This window comes from Cebus imitator, unplaced genomic scaffold (genome assembly GCF_001604975.1).
Source record: "Cebus imitator isolate Cc_AM_T3 unplaced genomic scaffold, Cebus_imitator-1.0 Scaffold10, whole genome shotgun sequence".
Taxonomy (NCBI): Eukaryota; Metazoa; Chordata; class Mammalia; order Primates; family Cebidae; genus Cebus; species Cebus imitator.
Genome location: NW_016107325.1, coordinates 8804181 through 8823719, shown reverse-complemented (window position 1 = coordinate 8823719; position 19539 = coordinate 8804181). Strand labels below are relative to the sequence as shown.

Here is a 19539-nt window from a genome sequence, read left to right as displayed (position 1 = left end):
AAGTAGCTGGGATTACAGGCACATAACACCATGCCCGACTAATTTTTTGTATTATTAGTAGAGATGGGGTTTCCCTCTGTTTATCAGGATGGCCTCGAACTCCTAAAGTCAGGTGATCCACCTACCTCGGCCTCCCAAAGTGCTGGGATTATAGGCGTGAGCCACTGCGCCCAGCCAAAAGACATATTTTTCTTAAGATTACCAGATTATCTTTCTAGTGATAGTTAATTGTATTATGTAAATACTTGGTTTTATAGTTCTGTGACATTTTCTGCAAATATTGTATCCTTTTTTATTTTTTCAAGATTGGTATTCTGGTTTTTATTTGCATGTAGTCAACAAAACCCCTGACAAGATTCTACTTCTTGGTAACTATACATATTACACTAGTTCTTTTTTGTATTCAGCCTCCTGAGTAGCTGGGTTTACGGGCATGAGTCACTGCACCTGCTTAGTTCTTTAGTTACACATTTGTCATAGCTGTTCAAACATAGTTTGATTGTTTAACCCTTTGTGTTTTATTTCCTTATTTGATGCAGCCCAAATTCAAATGATTTGTGCTTTCATGGAAAGTAAAGATTGACATAATTTGAAGTCTTGCCCACTACTGTTTTGTCCCTTATACTGAAAATGTGATTTACTTTTAATTAGCAAATATTTATTGAATGCCTTTCAAAATAAAAGAATTGGAAGCAACTAAAATAGAGAACGGCAGGAGCATGAAAGAGCAATTTTAGTTGCTATAGGCAGAATGCACAGGATATAAATAGATCCAGCAGAGCTGGTAGGGAATATCCCTTGGGTGAGAACTTCTGTGAAGTTAAGGCAATGCTGTGCAGAGGAAAGAACATCAACTTGGGCTCAGACATGTGGCTGTCATTCAACCTGGGCAGACTGGCTATTCTGAACCTCTGTTTCTATCTGTAAAATGGAACTATGACTTGCTTACTAGATTATTATATTGATTTCCTAAGGCTTCTGTAACAAATTATCACAAATTTGGTGGCTTAAACAATAGAAATGTAGTATTTCACAGTTCTGGAGGGTCATATTCCTTCCAAGATCCTTAGGGAGATTCCATCCCTTGCCCATTACAGCTTCTCTTGGCTACTAGCATTCCTTGGCTTGTGATGATTCCATTTGAACCTCTGCTTCCCCGATCACATTGCTTTCCCTATTCTGTCTGTGTTAAATCTTCTGCCTCTCTCTTAAAAGGATATTTGTACTTGGATTTAGGGCACACCTTAATCAAGAATATTTTCCCCATCTCAATATCCTTAATTAAATGATATATGCATAGGCTTTACCACATATGGCAACATTTACAGGTTCTACAGATTACGACCTGATATCTTTGGGTCCATTATTTAGCTTACTACAGATATTATAAAAATTAAATATGATAGCAAAACAGCTCTCAGACTGATACATACAGAACTGTAACCTCCTTTACTATTTAATTTTGAATTAGTTTCTGATACTGAGTCTCCGGGTTTAAGAACAGACAATTTATTCTTCTATTATTTCTTTGCTTTCTGGATTGTTCTTAGTCTTATTGGGGAAAATAATCAATGCAGTTTTCATCAATGGTTCTATGCATGCTAAAATGTGTTCAGTTGAAGGTTTAGACATACCTTTACTCCTCCAGCAGTCTGATGGCACATTTAAATCCCAAAAGGGATATCTGTCTAAGTTTTATGCAACTGTTCTCTTCATGTTCTGGAAACTCCTGCTTTTTAAGCTTATTGCTTATACCATGATGATCCTTAAGTTCATGGTCTTCCCTTAGCCTTTCCATATTTCTTCTCGGGAACTTGGTACTACAATACTGTTGCCCTTACTCGGATGCTATGGCCTTGACATTGTATTTAGCTATTGCTTCTCTGTCATGCTAGATGGAGGGCTTCTACTTAAGGCTAGATTATAGCCTTTCCTCAGTCTATACTCTGATTTGAGCCACAGACCACTGTTAAACCTGTCTAGAGTCTTACAACTCTCAGAGAGTTCTATTCAGGAAGGAGGTAGGATATGGGGTCACTTGGGACCTACACCATCCAGTTACCATCTAGCTCCCTCACAAGCTTCACTCCACCAGTTTCCTTCAATAACCCTTTAACTATGCCTCCTTTCCCAGAGGGCAGAGGGTGGGTCCCCATATGTGACTATGGAGGATTGGCTAGGCATGCTTCTTCCTAAATGATTATATTTGTCAAAGATTGGTAAAGTCTACTGTGAAGCTCAAAAAAAAAAAAAACCAAGATAAACCCTCTTCATTATTTTTTCCTTTCTTTATAGTATATTATGAGGGCAGAATTCATACTGTTTCCTTAGAGGTAGAGGAAGGTAATGGATCCAAGGAAAGACAGGTCGGCAAAGCAAGCAAACAAGCATCTTTATTGATATCTTGAAACTGTCTCCCACTACAGTTGCAGAGAATATAGATATGGTGCTTACCGCATGGTACATTTAACGATGTGTACCTGTGTTTCATAATCTTGAAAATGCCAGCTGAATTTGTATAAGGAGTAAACAGAAGTTAGGACAGATTTTTAAAAGTACATTGTCCCACTTGGTATCTGAGTGATCACTGGATCTCCCTCCAGTTTGATTGTCTTGCAGTTTTTCTAGCTTATTAATGGTAACACAATTCTTCCAAGTTCTAATGCTGAGAACCTTGATGTCTTCCTTACGCACTTTCTTTTTCACTCCATATCCAATTTGTCAGCAAATTCTGTTGGCCCTACCTTCAAAGTAGATCAAGATTCTGTGTATTTTTTTTAACTACATCATCTACTACCATGCTAATCTATGTGGCATCATCTCTCCTGGGGTTAGTTCCAGTAGCCTACCAAATGGTCTTTGTGGGTTCAGCCTTTTAAAATCAGTTTTCTACTCCACAGCGTGATCCTACTAAAACTTATTAGTTCATGTTATTCCTGTGTTCAAAATGACTTCCCATCTAAGTCAGAGGAAAAGCCAAATCCTTACTATGGACTGCAGGGCTTTCTACAACGCGCTGTCTTTTCACCATTATTTAATTTCCTCTCCTGGGATAACCCGTTTTCCTCATTCAGCTTAAGCCACACTAACCTCCTGGCTGTGTTTCAAACATACCAGCCTTGCTCTCGCCTCAAGGACTTTTTAATTGCTCTAAATGTTTGCCCCTCCAAATTTGATGTTGAAATATGATCCCCAGTGTTGGAGGTGGGACTAGTGGGAGACTCTGGGTCATGAAGGCAGATCCCTCAAGAATGACTTGGTGCCATCCTGTGGTAACGAGTGAGTTCTCACTCTATTAGTTCACACGAGAGCTGGTTGTTCAAAAGACCCTGGCATCTCTATCGCTGTCTTGCCATGTGACACACCTGCTCCCCATTCACCTTCCCACATGATTCTGTTTCCTGAGCCCTCACCAGAAGCAGGTGCTGCTACCATGCTTCCTGTATAGCCATGAGCCAAATAAACCCCTTTTCTGTGTAAATTACCCTACCTCAGGTATGTCTTTATAGCAACACAAAATGGACTAAGACAACCACTTTTTATGATTCACATTTTATTTATTATCTATGTCTTCCCATTAGAATGAAAGCTTCATGAGGGCAGTTATATTGTTATGGCTTCTCCACCACAAAATTCCTAGCCCTAAGATGAGTGTTTGACACACTATAGACCTTCAGGAAATATCTGTTGAACAGACGAACAAATGACCAGGTTATAACTAACTGCCATACTATATGGATTTATCAATAACAAGCAGAAGCAGACAAGCTTTTTGGGCAGGGTTTGCATTCATACACATGTTTTAGGAGTTTTGTAATGTGAACCTGTGTTCACATTAGATTAGAAGAATAAGAAAGTAGAGGTTTGAAGATTAGTTAGGCTGAACAAGAAAAGGCAATGGTCTAAATTGAAATGGTTACAGTGGGACCTGGTGTGGGGGTTGTTTGTTGTGTGACAGTCAGAGGAAGAAACCCTGCTATCTGATAATTTCAAGAGTAGAAGATTTCGGAATAGAAGTAGAGAAAGGTACAAAGGTGAGTTTTAGTTCTATTTTTTTTTTTTGAGAGAATGTAGTAAAAATAACAGTAATGAAGATAGGATAATTTAGGAAGAAAAAGCCATCTGAAAGGGAAAAATGTAGATGACTTTGTTTTGTTTTTAAATTTAAAAAGTTTTTTGGTACTGTTTACAATTTTGTATATGTACAGTTCAGTGGCATTATATGAATTCACATTGTTGTGCAACCATCATGACTGGCCGTCGATCTTTAAAATATTTTAATTTTCTCATACTGAAACACTGCATCAATTAAACAGTAACTCCTCATTCCCTGCTCCCTCTAGACCCTGGCAACCACCATTCCACTTTCTGTCTCTATGAATTTGACTATTCTAGATACTTGTATAAGTGGAATCATACAGCATTTGTTCATTTGTGTTTGTTTTATTTCAGTTAGCAAATAGCTTCACAGTTCATCTATATTGTAGCATGTGTCAGAATTACATTCCTTTAAGCTGAATATTCCATTGTATGTACTGTATGTACCACATTTGTTATCTATGCATTGTTGATGGACATGGACATTAGGTTTTCACCTTTTGGTTTTTGCAAATGATGCTGCTATGAACATTGGTACACAAATTTCTGTTTGAGTCCCTCCTTTCACTTCTTTTGAGTAAACAGCCAGCAATAGAATTGCTGGATCCTTTGGTAATTTTATGTGTAATAATTTGAAGAACTGACATACTGACTTTGGTTTTAGACACACCGTGTTTGAGGTGGTGGACATTATAGCAGCTGGGACGCTAGGACAGGAGCTTGGGTGAAAGCAATTATAGCCAGAGATTTCACTTCAGAAAACCTGAAAAATGGGATGGTTGAAGAGGTGAGAATTAATTAGTTTATAGGAGAAGAAAGAAAAGGGTTGATCCTAGAGCTGAGATGGAGGAAGAAGGAGCTAGTAGAGCCAGTCAATGGGATAGAAAAGAAGCAATCAGAGTTAGGAATAGAACCCCAAGTGTTGATATACACTTAGTTCCCAAGTGTTGATATACACTTAGTTCAAACTCATCCATATTCATTGAGCACTCTTACAAGAACTTCCTTTCAGATGAATAAATGTCTATTTAAGAATGATATTACTTTCAAGGGTATGGGTGTTGTAGGTCACAAATCACTACTGAATGTTGAATTTCTGAGACACAAATGCTTTTCAAAAACATCCTAGAAACAGTAAATCAGCAGAGAATTTCCATATTCCTTATTTGGTTGTTCTCCATTTCTTGTTTTGCTTTAGTAATTTCCAGTTTCTTTGTTTTCTCCACCTTTTATTGAAGTATGGTATACATTAAGAAAAGTATACAAACCAAGTGTGCACAACTCAATGAATTCTCAGATATTGCACATACCAGAGTAACCAACCCCCAGATCAAGAAACAGTATCGTACTCACCCCAGTGATTCACTTCATTCTCCCACTTAATCCCCAAGACCCTTTCTAGCACTGTAGATTAATTTTGCTGTTTTAAACTTTATGTAAGTCAAATCATGTAGTATGCCCTATTTGTGTCTGGATACTTTAATTAAATATTGTGTTCATGAAATACAGTATTTACCTATACTGTTGTGGGTTGTCGTAGTGTATTTTCATTGTGTGCTTTTACACAATTTACTTATTCCTTCTCATATCAGTGGGCATCAGTGTAGTTTCAAGTTTAGGGCTATTATGAATAATACCACTGTCAACATCATGAGTGTCTTATCAAAATGGGAATTTTGCATATTATATTCACCTCTTTAAAACGGCCATTGCTTACTTAAGTGGCTTTTCTGCCAAGTGCCTTCCCACCCTACTTAATTATCTTCTTTATTAATACAAAATATATTTTCTTTAGTATTACTTTTGAACGTATGAAGTACCCCAGGGAATTGGGCTTCTTAAAGAAAAAAACCTATATCTAGTTGTATTAAAATTTTCTGTTTAAAGCAGTTATTTCAATTTTTCTCAGCCATCCAGATTAGTCTGGACAGTCTTAAATGCACATAAACCTGTCAAAATTCTTCTTCTTTTAATGAGGTGAATTGTTCAACCTTGAAACAAATATTTTAATTTTGGCACCATAGTGAGTTGGAGAAAAAAATAGCTCTCATATACTTAATGCAGATTTGTTATCAAACATAGTATTTACACAGTAATAAAAGGAAACTGAGATAACAAAAAGTACATTGTGATATTTTATCCATTGTTTTCTTTTTAGACAACAGTCTGCTTTGGTATAAAGATGAATATTAGTAATTGAAGCTTGATGAGAAATTTTATCAATCTGGCTATTTCATAATTAAGTTGAAATCTGCTATGTTTAATAAAGATGTGTAATATATTTTATATGTTTGTATTGTGTATGCATGTGTATATGTATATATATATATATATATTTGTCTCTTTATCTGTCAATATACTCATTGAAACATTTTAATGATTTACAGAAAGAACAATAGAAGATCATGAACTGGTGATTGAAGTGCTATCCAGCTGGGGGATAGAAGAAGAAAACAAGCTATACTTTAGAAAAAATTATGCCAAATATGAGTTCTTTAAAAACCCAGTGGTAAGTGAAATCCCCATTAATAATTATGGAAAATAAATGAATCAGTTAAATTTTTTGCGAAGATGAGAGTCACTATATATTAAATACAGTCCTATTTGGTAGCTTGTAGATGAAGACTCTGGTCCTTTAAAATTATACCCACATTTCTTATGCTGATAATGATTAGTGAACATTATGCACTGAAGTTCAGATATACAGGTATAAAACTTTTTAAAGCCATACTGGTAAAGTCTGAACTGAGATGAGTTTGATTATTTAATTTAAAAGTATTAGGAAACCTAGTATTGCCTTTTTTGAAAGGGAAACAATTATCCATTTGATGTGGGAAATGAATCTTTATACGTTCTTATACACATTAAGGACAAGTGTTAAGCAAAATATTATACCTTAACGCTTTCTACAGAATTTAGGAAATTTAAATAGACTGTCTAAAGGAAAAAGCAGACTGATGATTGTTGAGAGTATTGTAACGTAGCCAGAAATTAAGATTGACCTGAATCTTGCTGTACCAAATTATTTTGTTTTCAGTGTAGTAATTTTTGAACTAAGTAGAAATGAGATAAATACCAGTGCATTATCTAGTAAATACTACTCTTATTGTAGTTCTCTTTAAAAGAAAATAAATGTATGTCACATTCTAATGAAGACTAGGGATCTAGAAAAGTCAGAATAGCCTCTGGGCTCATTATTTTAAATTGTTTTTGTCTCTGCAGCTGCCGCATATTTTTACACTAAGTTTTGGATGATAATTAGATTGAAATGATTCTTTATGAAAAATATATGATACAAACCATAATAGAATATTTTCAAAAGACCCTGAAAGACCTCTCACGTTCTCTTTTATCTTAACCTACTAATAGAAACATAATGGGATGATCTTTGGCAAAGAAAATTAGTCATAATAAAAATTAAATAAATTAGAATGTGAAGGGAAAGTGTTTTTGTGTTGTGAGTCTTCATTAAAAACAAGAATTTAAAACAATATTTTAAAGAAATATTGTTCAGTGCTCATTTTTATTTTATTTTTTATTTAAACAAGGCTGGACATTTGTTTTGTAGACCTGTTGCAGTGGTTCTTAACTGGTGGGGTGATATTGACAATGTCTGGAGAAATTTTTGGTTGTCACAACTGGTGGTGAGGGGCAGGAGGGCTGCTAGTGAACAGAAGCTAGGAGTGCTCTAATGCTCTAAACATCTATAATGTTCAGGAGAGCCCCCTCAATACGGAAGTATTACACCAAAATGTTAGTAGAACTGCTGTTGAAAACCCTGTCCTAGAGGACATATAATATATTTTCCCAAACTTGTCAAATCACAAAATTTACCTAGAAGAGAGTGCTTATTTAAAACACAGAATCCAGGACCTGCCTGGACCTAGTGAATCAGAAACTCCAGGAATGAGGCCTGGGAAATCCTATTTTAAACAACTGCCTGAGGTAAATTTTATGATTACAAAGTTTGGGAAAATGGTAGGTAGAAAGAACTGGACTTTTAGCTCCCCAGCTCAGTTTAAATCCTGACCTCCACAGCATTGTGGGCTGTGACCTTGGGCATACCCTAAACTCTGTACTTCTATGAGCCTTATCTTTGTAAAATGGGATCGATAGTCCTTTTGTACCTGGTAGGCAGGACTCAGGAAGAAGATGTGGGAACAAGCATATTGTCAACTTCAGGGCAGTGTTTATTACTCCAGATACCTGAATCCATCCACATCAGCATTATCCGGGTGCATTTGCTAATCTCTGCACCCAAATCCAGACATTCTCATTAAGATACCTGTGAGTAGAGTCTAAGGATGGGCCTTTTCAGAAGCACTTTGGGTCAATTTTAGATACACTAGTTTAAAGAACTTTTGCTTTTGATTACTATATTGGTCATAATTGAATCTTTTCTAGAAGGAGTTTTGTGATGATTTAACCTGTATCTTTTTGACAGTATTTTTTTCCAGAGCATATGGTATCTTTTGCAACTGAAACCAATGGTGAAATATCCCCCACACAGATTTTGCAGGTAAAATATATATTCATTAAATATATAAGTAATAGCACAATGAAGGAAAACTTTTAAGTCCTTTTCTATACATGCCCAGATTTTGAAAATTTATGCTTTGAATGATTATTAACATTTTTTTTTTTGCTGTAGGTAAAACTAAAAAAAAAAAAAAAAAAAAAAAAAAAAAAAGCACTCAGGTAAAGAATGCCCTAAATCAATAAAGCTCTCTAACAATATTTTTCCTCCCAGGTTTAGCCAATTGTTAAAGGATTTTACATATTTTAAAATGTGTGTCTTAAAAGGACATTTGCAATTTTGTTCTGTGATGTATGTAAAGATTCTGTTAGTTTTTAGAAAAATCAAAATTCTTCATCAAATATAGATATTTTACCAATAGATACTTAGTACTAGCTTTCATAATAAATACCCTCAATCCTATTTGTAATAAAATATTTAGAAAATAAATGAAAGGATATAAAAGATACAGAATGCAAATGTATACATAGCATTTGTAATAGCTGTGATGGAAATTCTTGCATAGAATTGTGAAATATTCTTGGCTGAATTAAGAATACTAGTTATCTAATGAAAAATCTCCTTAATTTTGTATCTATCAGACTCATTTCTTCCACACTGGCAGTGGCTTGAAATTGTTATTTTCAAAGACATTGTTGTTACAATAAATGAATGATTTCAGTTATTTTCTTTAATTTTTGATAGGTTTGTAGCTTTACATCAGAAGCGCTACAGTTGTTTTTCACAGGTTAATGTTGAGCAATGTCTTTATAATGGTTGCTGTTTGAGCTAAGCCCCATGCATCCCCAAACCCACTTAGTATTCCCTGATCTTTAATGAAGACAACTTTTATTATTTCCAATATTGCTTGACCTTAACAATATTAGGTTGGCATGTCTATCATGGATTTGTTTTCTGTGGGATTTTTAATAGGTTATATTTCATTTTTGTGCTTCAGAATATTTTTGAAACATGATTAGTCTCCAGAGATTTTTCTAAAAGCTGCTTCTGTGCTGCTGGGTTTTTACAGAGACACCCCGTCAAAATGTTAGGTAAATGGCAGCAGCAGCTGTGCCCCAGGACTTTTAGATCTCAGCCCTCTGAATGCTTCACCACTGTATTACAACACAGTGGTGGGATGGAGTTTTTATTCCACCTCCTTTTGCAAGTCTTCCTATAGCACAGTTCTATTGCTTTAATGTTAAATTATAAAAACAAGAAAAATCATAGGCTTTGGAATCAGATAGTCCTGCATGTGCCCCTGACCTCTTCTCTCCACTGAGGCAATGTTTCCACTTTTTAAAAGGTTTCTTCTTTTTCTAATGTGACCTCTATGACTCTCTTTTTAAAATTTAATTGGTTTGGTTTAATAACTTGGAAAGCACTCAAACTAAAAAACCTACTTGCCTGTTTTGCATGTCAATTAATTAATATCTGTGGCTCATTAAATTAAATTTCTCTTAGTAATTTACTTTAAAAAACATAAATATCTACTATCAGTATTTCCTTGAGTAGCCTTTTAAAATGTGTTACATTATTTTCGTTAATAAATTCCCTTACTTTCAATTTTTTCCCATTTGTTTATTCAGAGGGATTTTTCTTTTCTTTTCTTTTCTTTTTTTTTAATGAGACACTAATGCATTTCCACTGTCTTATTAAGGATGCTGAGCACAACCACTCAGTTGAGCTATTCCTTTTCATTCTCATTTTCTTGACTAACACATGCCCACTGTCTCAGTTAATTATTACCACATAACAAACTATTCCAAGCCTTTATGGTTTAAAGTACCCATTTACATTTTGCCAACAATTTTGTGGGACAGGCATCTAGGAAGTGTTTAGCTGGGTGGGTAATCTCCGAGGCATATTGACTCAGTGCTGGGGACTGAGGGTCCCCTTCTAAGAGCTTTTTGACTGCATGTTTTTTGATACTGCTTGGTGTCTCTCTCTCCCTGTCCCCCCGCTTTCACTCTCTCTCTCTCTCTCTCTCTCTCTCTCTCTCTCTGACTGTCTCATGGTATCTCATCCTGTAGGGCTTTTCCAGTTGCATTGGGTTTCTTACCTGCGATGGTCTCAGTGTAGTCACATTTCTTACGTGACAGCTGGCTTCCAAAGGTCAAGTGACCAAAAGCACCAGGCTAATTAGGGACTATACCTAGAACTAGCAAAGGGCCACTTCCACTATATTCTATGGGTCAAAGCAATGACAGGCTTGCTTGCATTCAAGGGGGTAGAGAAAGACTCCATCATTTTGTGGCTCAGTGGCAAGGCGACATTGCAAAAGAGGATGTGGGATGGAAAACATTGTTACAGTCCTCTTCGGAAAACATAACCTGCCACATCCACCCACAACTAAGAACTGTAGATGACAAAGAAACAATAGTTTTGTTTGCTTTATTCTTCTCAAGGAGGTGAACTTGGCTCAACTTCCTGCTTCACAATAGAAGTCAGGATTGTGGTCTTACTTATACCATAATGAGGTTAATAGGCAAACCTGTAATCTCAGGGAAAACCGTGGAAAAGGATGAAAAGTGTATCAGGACTTAACTCTGTAGATGACTTCCAACTTTTCGAATGGACATTCAATTAGCTTATAATTTTGGTAGTTAGATAACTAAGTACTATCACTTAGAATGTATATTTTGTGAATTCATTTTCACTTGAAGAGTCTCAGGTTTTTGAAAGACTGATTTATTTTCTGTTTTATGTATGTGTGTATACACACACGCGGAGACAGAAAGAGAGAGAGGGAGAGAGATGGAGAGAAAGAGAGATACACCAAGGACTATCAAAGCACATGCAGTATACACACACAGTAATTACTGTAATGTTGTATGTTATGATCCTGTTTGACTTTTACATGTTTATATTTAAAATTTTAACATGATTAATATAAGGTGACCACATCATTGATTCAATCATAGTATGAAAATATATAAATTTTCTTTCAGATGTTTCTCAGTTCAAGTACATATCCTGAAATTCATGGCTTCTTACATGCGAAGGAACAGGGAAAGAAGTCTTGGAAAAAAGTTTACTTTTTTCTAAGAAGGTCTGGCTTATATTTTTCTACTAAAGGGACATCAAAGGTAAATTGAAGTATCCATGATGTGTTATAAATGACATATTAGCTGTAAGTTAAAACATGTCTGCTTTGTTGTATTTATTACTTTATTACTTGATGTTAAAGGTTGGTCTTAATTTTTTTGATTTAAAACATTTGCCCTGACCTGTTTGAACACTAATTACTCGGCTTTACTTCACACTGGTTTCAACATAATATCTTTGATGGAGTCTGGGTGCTCTTATTTCAGCACAACATGTATTACTACTTTTTCCTCACTCTGAATTCACTCCTTGGCTACAGAGTTTGCAGCCCAATATAGTATATACCTTTTCTTTTTTTCCTCAGATCATGCTGCTAATCTTATCTACTTCTGAACTCCTGTTGATCAACATCAACAGAACAGTTAATAATAAAATAGTTAATAAAAGGACTCATCTGGGTCACTTATTGCTCTTTTATTATTGATTGATGGATTTATTTGAATAGGTTTTTAAGGAATAGGTTGTATTTGGTTACATGAATAAGTTCTTGAGTGGTGACTTGTGAGAGTTTGGTGCACCCATCACCTGAGCAGAGTACACTGTACTCATTGTGTGGCCTTTTATCCTTCACTCCCCTACCATCCTTTCCCGGAGTCCCCAAAGTCCATTCTATCATTCTTATTCCTTTGCATTCTCATAGCTTAGCTCCCACTTATGGGTGAGAACACACAAATTTTTGTTTTTCCATTCCTGAGTTACTTCACTTAGAATAATGGTCTCCAGTTCCATCCAGGTTCCTGGGAATGCCATTATTTCATTCCTTTTTATGGCTGAGTACTATTCCATGATATCTATCTATCTATCTATCTATCACAATTTCTTTATTCACTCGACTGATGGACATTTGGGCTAGTTCCATATTTTTGCAGTTGTGAATTGTGCTGCTATAAACATGCATGTACAAGTATCTTTTTCATATAATGAACCTCTAGGAAGATACCCAGTAGTGGGATTGCTGGATCAAAAGGTAGTTCTACTTTAGTTCTTTAAGGAATCTCCACATTGTTTTCCATAGGGGTTGTACTAGTTTACATTCCCACCAACAGCATAAAAGTGTTCTCTTTTCACCACATCCACACCAACATCTATTATTGTTTGATTTTTTTGTTGTTGTTGTTATGGCCATTGTTGTAGGAGTAAGGTGGCATTACACTGTGATTTTGATTTGCATTCCCTTGATCATTAGTGACGTTGAGTGTTTTTTTCATATGTTTGTTGGCCATTTGTATATCTTCCTTTGAGAATTGTCTATTCATGTCCTTAGCCTAATTTTTGACAGGATTGTTTGTTTTATTCTTGCTACTTTGTTTGAGTTCATTGTAGATTCTGTATATTAGTCTTTTGTCACATGTATACATTGCAAATATTTTCTCATAATCTGTGGGTTGCCTGTTTATTCTGCTGATTGTTTCTTTTGCTGTGCAGAAGCTTTTTAGTTTAATTAAGTTCCATCTATTTATCTTTGTTTTTGTTCCATTTGTTTTTGGGTTCTTAGTCCAGAAGTCTTTGCCTAAGCCAATATCTAGAAGGGATTTTTTGGATGTTATCTTAGAATCTTTTGTGGTTTCAGGTCGTAGAGTTAAGCCTTTGATCTATCTTGAGTTGATTTTTGTATAACATCAGAGAGAAGGATCCAGTTTCATTCGTCTATATGTGACTTCTCAATTATCCCAGCACCATTTGTTGACTGGGGTGTCCTTTTTTCCATTTTTTTGGTTTGCTTTGTCAAAGACCAGTTGGCTGTAATATCTGGCTTTATTTCTGTGTTATCTATTCTGTTACATTTGCCTATGTGCCTATTTTTATACCAATACCTTGCTATTTTGGTGACTATGGCCTTATACTATAATTTGAAGTCAGGTAAAGTGATGCCTCCAGGTTTGTTCTGTTTGCTTAGTCTTGCTTTGGCTATGCAGGCTCTTTTTTGGTTCCATATAAATTCTAGTATTGTTTTTTCTAGTTCTGTGAAGAATGATGATGGTATTTTGATGAGAATTGCATTGAATTTATAAATTTCCTTTGGCAGTATGGTCATTTTCACAATATTGATTCTACCTATCCATGAGCATGAACTGTGTTTCCATTTGTTTGTGTCATCTATGATTTCATTCAGCAATGTTTTGTAATTTTTTTGGTAGACTCCTTTCACCTCCTTGTTTAGGTATATTCCTAAGTATTTTATTTTATTTTACAGCTACTGCAAAAGGGGTTGAGTTCTTGATTTGATTCTCTGCTTGGTCACTCTTTGTGTATAACAAATCAACTGATTTGTGTACATTAATTTTGTATCCTGAAACTTTTCTTAATTCATTTATCAGTTCTAAGAGTTTTTTGGGGGAATCATTAGGGTTTCCTAGGTATACGATTAGATCATCAGTAAACAATAACAGTTTGACTTCCTCTTTACTAGTTTAGATGTGCTTTATTTCTTTTTCTTGTCTGATTGCTCTGGCTAGGACTTCCAGTACTATGTTGAATAGAACTGGTGAGAATGAGCATCCTTTTCTTGTTTCAGTTCTTGGAGGGGATGCTTTCAGCCTTTCCCCATTCAGTATAATGTTGGCTGTGGATTTGTCATAGATGGCTTTTATTACTTTAAGGTATGTCCCTTCTATGCTCATTTTGCTGAGTTTTTTTTTTTTTTTTNTTTTTTTTTCCTTTTTTGAGATGGAGTTTTGCTCTGTGACCAAGCTGGAGTGCAGTGGCATGATCCTGGCTCACTGCAACCTCTGACTCCTGGGTTCAAGTGATTCCCCTGCCTCAGCCTCCTGAGTAGCTGGGACTACAGGTATGTGCCACCACGCCCAGCTAATTTTTTAGTAGCGATGGGGTTTCCCCATGTTGGCCAGGATGGTCTCGATCTCCTGACCTTGTGTTCCACCCACCTCAGTCTCCCAAAGTGCTAGGATTATAGGCGTGAGCCACAGAACCCCACCATTGCTGAGATTTTTAATCATAAAGGTTACTGGATTTTTGCCTAATGCTTTTTCTGGATCTATTGCGATGATCATGTGAGTTTGTTTTTAATTCTGTTTATGTGGTGTATCACATTTAATGACTTGCCTATATTAAATTATCCCTCCATCTCTGATATAAAACCCACTTGATCATGGTAGATTATCTTTTCAACATGCTGTTGGATTTGGTTAGCTAGTATTTGTTAAGGATTTTTGCATCTATGTTCTTCAGGGATATTGGTCTGTAGTTTTCTTTTCTTGTTATGTCCTTTCCTGGTTTTGGTATTAGGGTAATACTGGCTTCATAGAATGATTTAGAGATGATTCCCTCTTTCTTTATCTTGTGGAATAATGTCAACAGGATTGGTACCAATTCTTCTTTGAATGGCTGATAGAATTTAGGTGTGATTCTGTCTGGTCCTGGACTTTTTTTTGTTGGTAATTTCTTTTATTATCATTTCAATCTTACTGCTTGTTATTGGCTTGTTCGGAATTTCTGTGTCTACCTGCTTTAATCTAGGAGGGTTGTATCTTTCCAGAAATTTATACACCTTCTCTAGGTTTTATAGTTTATGTGCATAAAGGTGTTCATAGTAACCTCGAATGATGTTTTGTATTTCTCTGGTATTGGTTGTAATATTTTCTGTTTCATTTTTAACTGAGCTTATTTGGATCCTCTTGCTTCTTTTATTGGTTAATCTTGATTAATGGTCAATCAATTTTATTTATCTTTACAAAGAACCAGCTTTTTGTTTCATTTATCTTTTGTATTGTTTTATTTGTTTCAATTTCATTTAATTCTTCTCTGATTTTGTTATTTCTTTTCTCCTGCTGAGTTTGGGTTTGGTTTGTTCTTGTTTCTCTAGTTCCTTGAGGTGTGACCTTAGATTGCTTATTTGTGCTATTTTAGACTTTTTGATGTAAGCTTTTAAGGCTATGAACTTTCCTCTTAGCATTGCCTTTGCTGTATCCCAGATGTATTGATAGGTTGTGTCACTATTATTGTTCAGTTCAAACAATTTTTTAAAATTTACATCTTGATTTCATTGTTGACCTAATATTTCCATGTATTTGCACGATTTTGAGGTTTCCTTTTGGACTTGATTTCCAGTTTTATTGTACTGTGTTCTGAGAGGTTACTTGAAATAATTTCAGTTTTTAAAAAATTTATTGAGACTTGTTTTGTGGCCTGTCATATGGTCTTATCTTGGAGAATGTTCCATGTGCTGATGAATAGAATGTATATTATGCAGTTGTTGGGTAGAATGTTCTGTAAATATCTGTTAAGTCAATTTGTTTTAAGATATGGTTTAAAACCATTGCTTCTTTGTTGACCTTCTGTCTTAATGACCTGTCTAGTGCTGTTAATGGAATATTAAAATCCCCACTAGTATTGTGTTGCTGTCTATCTCATTTCTTTATGTCTAGTAGAATTGTTTTACAAATTTGGAAGCTCCAGGATTAGGTGCATATATATTTAGGATTGTGATATTTTCCTACTGGACAATTCCCTTTATCGTGATGTAATGTCCCTCTTTGTCTTTTTTAACTGCTGTTGCTTTAAAGTCTGTTTTGTCTGGTATAAGAATAGCTATTCCTGCTATCTTTTGGTGTCCATTTGCATTGAATGTTTTTTCCACCCCTTTACCTTAAGTTTATGTGAGTCCTTAAGTGTGTTAAGTGTTACGGGAGTCTCTTGAAGATAACAGATACTTGGTTGGTGAATTCTTATTTATTCTTCCATTCTTTATCTTTTAAGTGGAACATTTAGGCTATTTACAGTCAATGTTAGTATTGAGATGTGAGGTACTGAGGTACTATTCTATTCATTGTGCTATTTGTTGCCTGAATACCTTGTTTCTTGTTTCATTGTGTTTTTGTTTTATAGGTCCTGTGAGCTGTGAGATTTATTCTTTTTTTTTTTTTTATGGTGATATGATTTGGCTGTGTCCTCACCCAAATCTCATCTTAAAATGTAGTGTCATAATTCCCACGTGCTGTGTGTGAAAACTAGTGGGAGATAATTGAATAATGGGGGCAGGTCATTCTCATGCTATTCTTGTGATATTTAATAAGTCTCACAAGATCTGATGGTTTTATAAAGGGGAATTTCCCTGCACAAGTTCTCTTGTCTACTGCCATGTGAGACATGCCTTTCACCTTCTGCTATGATTGTGAGTCCTCCCCAGCTATTAGGAACTGTGAGTCCATTAAACATTTTTTCTTTTGTAAGTTGCCCAGTCCTAGGTATGTCAATCAGCAGCGTGAAAACAGACAATACAGATGGAGCCTTGCTCTCTCACCCAGGCTGGAGTGTAGGGGCACCATCTTGGCTCATGCAACCTCCACCTCCCAGGTTCAAGTGATTCTTCTACCTCAGTCTCCTGAGTAGCTGAGATTATAGGCAAGCACCACCATGCCAGGCTAATTTATTTATACTTAGTAGAGTCAGTGTTTCACCATGTTAGCCAGGTTGATATTGAAACCCTGCCCTCAAGTGATCCACCCACATCAGCTTCCCAAAATGCTAAGATTTATTATTTAATGAGGTTCTATTTTGGTCTATTTTGAGGATTTGCTTCAAGATTTATAGCTCCTTTTAGCAGCTCTTGTAGTGCTGGCTTGGTAGTAACCAATTTTTTCAGCACTTATTTGTCTGAAAAAGGCTACATCTTTCCTTCATTTATGAAGCATAGCTTCACTAGATACAAAATTTTTGGCTGATAATTATTTTGCTTAAGGAAACTAAAGATAGGGCCCCAATCCCTTCTAGCCTATAGTGTTTCTGCTGGGAAATCTGCTGTTAATCTGGTAGGCTTTCTCTTATAGGTTACCTGATGCTTTTTCCTCATAGCTCTTAAGATTTTTTCCTTTGACTTGACTTTAGATAACCTGGCGACTGTTCACCTAGGTGATGATAGTTTTGCAATGAATTTCCCAGGTGTTCTTTGAGCTTCTTGTATTTAGACGTCTAGATCTCTAGCAAGGCCAGGGAAATTTTCTTTGATTATTCCCTCAAATATATTTTCCATACTTTTAGATTCCTTTTTTTTCCCCTTGGGAACACCAGTTCTTAGGTTTGGTCACGTAACGTAATCTCAAACTTCTTGGAGGCTTTGTTAATCTCTTAAATTCTTTTTTCTTTGTTGGATTAAGTTGAAAGAGTTGACTTTGAGCCCTGAAATTCTTTCTTCTATTTGTTTGATTCTATTGTTGAAACTTTCCAGAGCATTTTGCATTTCTCTAAGTGTGTTCCTCATTTTCAGAAGTTGTGATTGTTTTTTATTCATGCTATTTCACTGAAGATTTTTCCCTTCATATCTTGTATCATGTTTTTCCTTTCTTCCCTTCTTTCTCTCTCTTTCTTTCTTTTCCTTTCTTTCTTTTTCTCTCTCTCTCTCATTAAGTTGGACTTCACCTTTCTCTGATGCCTTCTTGATGAGCTTAATAATCAATCTTCTAAATTATTTTTCTCTCAGGAGATTTCTTCTTGGTTTAGATCCATTTCTAGTGAGCTATTGTGATCTTTTAGGGGCATAAAATAACCTTGTTTTCTCATATTACCAGCATTGTTTTTCTGGTTCCTTCTCATTTGTGTATACTGTGTCAGAAGGAAGATTTGGGGCTAAAGGGCTGCTGTTCAGGTTCTTTTGTCCCACGAGGTGCTACCTTAATGTGGTGCTCTCCCTCTTCCCCTAGGGATGTGGCTCCCTGAGAGCCAAACTGCAGTGATTGTATCTCTTTTGGATCTAGCCACCCAGTGGAGCTACTATGCCCTGGGCTGGTACTAAAGAGTGTCTTCAGAGAGTCCTGTGATATGAGCCATCTTAAGGTCTCTCAGTCATGAATACCAGCACCTGCTCCAGTGAAGGTGGCAGGGGAGTGAAGTGGACTCTGTGAGGGTCCTTAGTTGTTGTTTTGTGTATTGTGCTAGTTTCATGTTGGCTGGCCTCCAGCCAGGAGTTGGTGCTGTCAAGAGCACATCAACTGCAGTAGCACAGGGAGGATCAGGTGGTGGATTGGGGCCCTTGAGCTCCCAAAAGATTATGTCCTTTGTCTTTGCATACCAGGACAGGTAGAGAAAGACTATCAGGTGAGGCAGGGTTAGGCATGTCTGAGCTTAGACTCTCCTTGGGCAGAACTTGCTGTGGCCACTATGGGGGATGGAAGTGTAGTTCTCAGGCCAATGGAGCTATGTTCCCAGGGGGGATTATGACTGCCTCTGCTGCATCATGCAGGTCACCAGGATAGTGGTGGAAAGCTGGCAGTTACAGGCCTCACCTAGCTCCCATGCAGCCCTAAAGTTCATTCTTGCTCCCACCATGCCTGACCATCAGTACTGACCATCATTTCCAGGCAGCAGGTGAACAGGGCTAATATCTTGTCCCAGACTACCAGCCTCCCAGTTGAGAAAGCAAGCAGGGCTTTCAGGTTTTGCACCCCTATGCCTGCCTGCTGCAGCTTCTGTACTGTTTCTGCACTCCTGATTCACCCCCATCCCCAGGTTCTGTCTAGGAAACTCTGACTTGGTTGAAATTGTTACAAAGTTCAGCTGGAAGTTTCCTTCTCTCTGTGGTCTTTTCAAAGTTCCTCTGGCAGCTCTCTCCAAGGACCCCTGTGAGACAGTCAGAAAAGGCTTCCCTGGGGACCGAGAGGGCTCACAGGTCTTTCCTGCTGCTTTTTCTACCCCTGTATTTCGCTCAACTCTAAATTTGCCTCTGCTCTAGGTAATGTCAAATCCTTCTCCTTTGATCTGGACCTTCAGGTTCCCCAGTAAGGGTGTGTGTTCAGGGGTAGACAATCCCCCTTTCACACTTTGGGTACTCACAATTTTTTGGCTGTCTTCTAGGGGCCCTGCAG

At 36.6% G+C, this 19539-nt stretch overlaps 1 protein-coding gene across 2 annotated transcripts in view; it reads left to right on the top strand.

Moving 5' to 3' along the window:
• The window catches only part of GRB14 (growth factor receptor bound protein 14), a 126744-nt gene that overhangs the window by 83388 nt on the left and 23817 nt on the right, over window positions 1–19539 (top strand). For both annotated transcript variants that reach the window (XM_017548115.1, XM_017548137.2), the window contains 3 exons: window positions 6486–6607; window positions 8543–8617; window positions 11566–11703. In XM_017548115.1, the coding sequence (XP_017403604.1) occupies window positions 6486–6607; window positions 8543–8617; window positions 11566–11703 (335 nt within the window). The remainder of the gene's footprint in view (window positions 1–6485; window positions 6608–8542; window positions 8618–11565; window positions 11704–19539) is intronic.